We start from the raw sequence: 4,544 nt of genomic DNA, 5'->3' as shown, positions 1-4,544 counted from the left end.
GTACCTTTAGTCGGTTCCCCTCCTGTCTTTGTGTCGTTGCCTTTCTGAGAGTCGATCATCAGCTGTAAGAAATCCACCCGACTCTGAGAACAGAATGAAAATCATTCAAATTCGTCCAATCACAACCAACACAAACAGATTCTAATATGAATGTAGATATTTGGGTCCCAATAATAGTATTTTTAAATTCCAACAAGATATCGATATGGACGTTTCATATTGATGTCCATTACTAGTTACGTAGTTTTTCCTAATCTTAATAAATAAATACAGAATATTCCAATACAAATATAAATGTACAGATGAAAATATCAACATAATCAAATATAAGTATAAAACAAGTTTACAGTAGAGTTCCCAGTGTCACGTCCAGATTTGATCTTAGCCAGCGAGGCGTAAAAGAAGTCTGTCACCGCAGTCGGGACGAAAGAAAACTTCATCTTCTCCAAGATAGGACCAGTGAAGGGAAACAAAACTGGAGAAGGAGAGGAGGGGAGGAGAAGAGGAGAGGAGGGGAGGAGAAGAGGAGAGGAGGGGAGGAGGAGGGGAGGAGGTGAAGACAGGAGAGGAGATGAGGAGAGGAGTGGAGGACAGGAGAGGAGAAGAGGAGAGGAGGAGGGGAGAGGAGAAGAGGAGAGGAGTGGAGGACCAGAGAGGAGAAGAGGAGGGGAGTAGAGTTAGGGAAAGGAGAGGAGAAGAGGAGAAGAGGAGGAGAGAGGAGAAGAGACGAGGAGAGGAGAGGAGGGGATGATGGGAGAGGAGATGAGGAGAGGTGGAGAGGAGAGGAGAAGAGACGAGAGGAGAGGAGAGGAGGGGATGATGGGAGAGGAGATGAGGAGAGGTGGAGAGGGGATGATGGGAGAGGAGATGAGGAGAGGTGGAGAGGAACGTTTTATAGAAAGGTAAACATCTTCATGTGATTAAAAATTACAACTTTGTGTCTGTGTGTGTATGTACGTATACCGTCTCACAGATTAGTAGGAACAGTGGGTTGAACAGGTCAAACTTGAGCATCTTCTTGACGTTGGAGACGAAAGGGTCTGAAGGGTTGTTCAGAGAGTCAATGTCCACACTGAAAGCTGTGCTGGTGACCACGTCCATACTGTAGGGCCCAAAGAACCTGCAACACAACCACAATTACACACCACACAGCTACTGACCACACAACTACTGACCACAACTACACAACTACTGACCGCAACTACTGACCACACAACTACTGACCACAACTACTGACCACACAACTACTGACCACACAACTACTGATCACACAACTACTGACCACAACTATTGACCACAACTACTAACCACAACTATTGACCACAAAACTACTGACCACATAACCACCGACCACACAACCATTGACAACACAACTACTGACCACAACTACAGACCACACAACTACCAACCACAACTACAGACCACAACTGCCGACCACAACTACTGACCACACAACTACTGACCGCAACTACTCACCACACAACTACTGGCAACAACTACTGAATACAGAACTGCTGACCACAACCACTGACCACACATCTACTGTCCACACAACTACTGACCACAACCACACAACTAAATGAAATCAAATGTATTTGTCACATGCGCCGAATACAACCTAACTGTGAAATGCTTACTTAAAAGCCCTTAAGTTAACCAAGAATGCAGTTCAAGAACTAGAGTTAAGAAAATATTTACTAAATAAACTGAAGTAAGAAATATGTAAACAGATTATTCAGCAGTCTCATGGCTTGCGGCTACGACATAGCTTGGACTCAGGATAGCTTGGCTTGGAACCAGGATCTCAAGTGGCACAAGGTGAATAGCCAGAGGTTAGGAATCAGGACTCACTCCTTCACTTCGATGGTCTGGTCTTTATCTGCCTGCTTCTTCATTCCATTCAGCAGGTTAGCAGAGTGCTGCTTCATGATACCAAACATCTAGAGGAGAGAGAGGTAGAGAGAGAGAGGTAGAGAGAGAGAGGTAGAGGTAGAGAGAGAGCGGCAGAGAGAGAGAGAGAGAGAGAGGTAGAGAGAGACAGAGAGAGAGGTAGAGGTAGAGGTAGAGAGAGAGACAGAGAGGTAGAGCGAGAGAAAGGTAGAGAGAGATAGAGAGAGAAAGAGAGAGAGAGGGTGGAGGTAGAGAGGTAGTGACACAGAGAGAGAGAGAGAGGTAGAGATAGAGAGGTGGAGAAAGAGGTAGAGAGAGAGGTAGAGGTAGAGAGGTAGAGAGAGAGAGAGATGGAAAGAATTAATAAAAAACAGAGCAAACTAGAATACTATTCGGCCCTAAACAGAGACTACACAGTGGCATAATACCTGACCACTGTGACTGCCCCAAACTTAAGGATGGCTTTGACTATGTACAGACTCAGTGAGCATAGCCTTGCTATTGAGAAAGGCCGTCGTAGGCAGACATGTCTCTCAAGAGAAGACAGGCTATGTGCTCACTGCCCACAAAATGAGGTGGAAACTGAGCTGCACTTCCTAACCTCCTGCCCAATGTGTGACCATATTAGAGAGACATATTTCCCTCAGATTACACAGATCCACAAAGAATTCGAAAACAAATCCAATTTTGAAAAACTCCCATATCTACTGGGTGAAATTCCACAGTGTGCCCTCACAGCAGCAAGATTTGTGACCTGTTGCCACGAGAAAAGGGCAACCAGTGAAGAACACACACCATTGTAAATACAACCCATATTTATGCTTATTTATTTTATCTTGTGTCCTTTAACCTTTTGTACATTGTTAAAACACTGTATATATATAATATGACATTTGTAATGTCTTTATTGTTTAGAGACACATATTTCCCTTAGATTACACAGATACAAGCCCAATTTTGATCTACTGTGTGAAATACCACAGTGTACCATCACAGCAGCAAGATTTGAGACAGAGAGAGAGAGAGAGAATACTTCCCGAATATACTGTTTCTAGTCAAGGCTAGCTATTGCTGTATATACATTTAAACTCCGTTTTTCACAATTCCTGACATTTAATCCAAGTAAAAATTCCCTGTATTAGGTCAGTTAGGATCACCACTTCATTTTAAGAATGTGAAATGTCAGAATAATAGTAGAGAGAATGATTTATTTCAGCTTTTATTTCTTTCATACATTCCCAGTGGGTCAGAAACAACTTTGGAGGTATGCTTGGGGTCATTGTCCATTTGGAATACCATTTGCGACCAAGCATTAACTTTCTGATTGATGTCTTGAGATGTTGCTTCAATATATCCACATAATGTTTGTTCCTCATGGTGCCATCTATTTTGTGAAGTGCACCAGTCCCTCATGAAGCAAAGCACCCCCACAACATGATACTGCCACCCCCGTGCTTCACAGTTGGGATGGTGTTCTTCAGCTTGCAAGCCTCCCCCTTTTTCCTTCAAACATAATGATGGTCATTATGGCCAAACAGTTCTATTTCTGTTTAATCAGATCTGAGGATATTTCTCTAAAAGTACAACCTTTTTGGTTTTGGAGCAGTGGCTTCTTCCTTGCTGAGCGGTCTTTCAGGTTATGTCGATTTAGGACACATTTTACTGTGGATATAGATACTTTTGCACCTGTTTCCTCCAGCATCTTCACAAGGGCCTTTGCTGTTGTTCTGGGATTGATTTGCACCAAATTGTGTTCATCTCTAGGAGACAGAACGTGTCTCCATCCTGAGCGGTATGAAGGCTGCGTATAAGTGAAATAATCTGTCTGTAAACAATTGTTGGAAAAATTACTTGTGTCATGCACAAAGTAGATGTCCTAACCGACTTGAGAAAACTATAGTCCGTGAACAAGAAATTTGTAGAGTGGTTGAAAAACGAGTTTTAACTTCACTGGGGGGCAGTATTTTGACATCTGCATGCAAAGCGAGGCCAAAGTAAACTGCCTGTTACTCAGGCACAGAAGCTAGGACAAGCATATAATTGGTAGATTTGGATAGAATACACGCTAAAGTTTCCAAAACATAATGTCTGTGAGTATAAAATAACTGATATTGCAGGTGAAAAAAACGGAGAATTTCACTGGATGTTGGTCAGCTGGGACTCCTACCATCCCACGTCCCCCAGAGATGTTCATGACTCCAACCTAAGTGCATGTAAACTTCCAACTTTCCAACTTCAACTCAACAATTCTATCCATGTATTCTACAGATTTGCTACAAATCAGTTGTTCTGCCACTAAAAACAAGACAGTTAACCCACTGTTCCTACACCGTCATTGTAAATAAGAATTTGTTCATAACTGACTTGCCCAGTTAAATAAAGGTAAAATCAATTTAAAAAATCTAAACTTATATTTATAATTTTATACTCCAGACTTTGACATTGCTCATCCTAATATTTCTATGTTTCTTAATTCCATTATTTTAATTTTAGACTTGTGTGTATTGTTGTGTCTTGTTTGATATAACTGCACTGATGGAGCCAGGAACAGAAACATTTCACTACATCCATAACTGCTAAATATGTGTTTGTGACTAATACAATTTGATTTGATTTAGGTTTGAGTTTATAACAAGCGATAATGAGTATAAAAA

At 41.7% G+C, this 4,544-nt stretch overlaps 1 protein-coding gene across 1 annotated transcript; it reads right to left on the bottom strand.

Annotated features, from left to right (window-relative positions):
- Positions 1-8: 8 nt before the first annotated feature.
- LOC112214884 (cytochrome P450 3A27) lies at positions 9-1,940 on the bottom strand (the record flags this gene model as incomplete). The annotated part of the gene is given in 4 exon segments (XM_042312187.1): positions 9-83; positions 348-475; positions 972-1,120; positions 1,852-1,940. Coding segments are annotated over 4 exon segments (441 nt in total), but the record flags the coding sequence as incomplete, so codon positions are not given.
- Between the last annotated feature and the right edge of the window lie 2,604 nt (positions 1,941-4,544).

Source organism: Oncorhynchus tshawytscha, unplaced genomic scaffold, assembly GCF_018296145.1.
Source record: "Oncorhynchus tshawytscha isolate Ot180627B unplaced genomic scaffold, Otsh_v2.0 Un_contig_3528_pilon_pilon, whole genome shotgun sequence".
In the NCBI taxonomy this organism is placed as follows: domain Eukaryota; kingdom Metazoa; phylum Chordata; class Actinopteri; order Salmoniformes; family Salmonidae; genus Oncorhynchus; species Oncorhynchus tshawytscha.
Note: the sequence above shows the minus strand (reverse complement) of the source record. Positions and strands in the feature narration are given on the sequence as shown.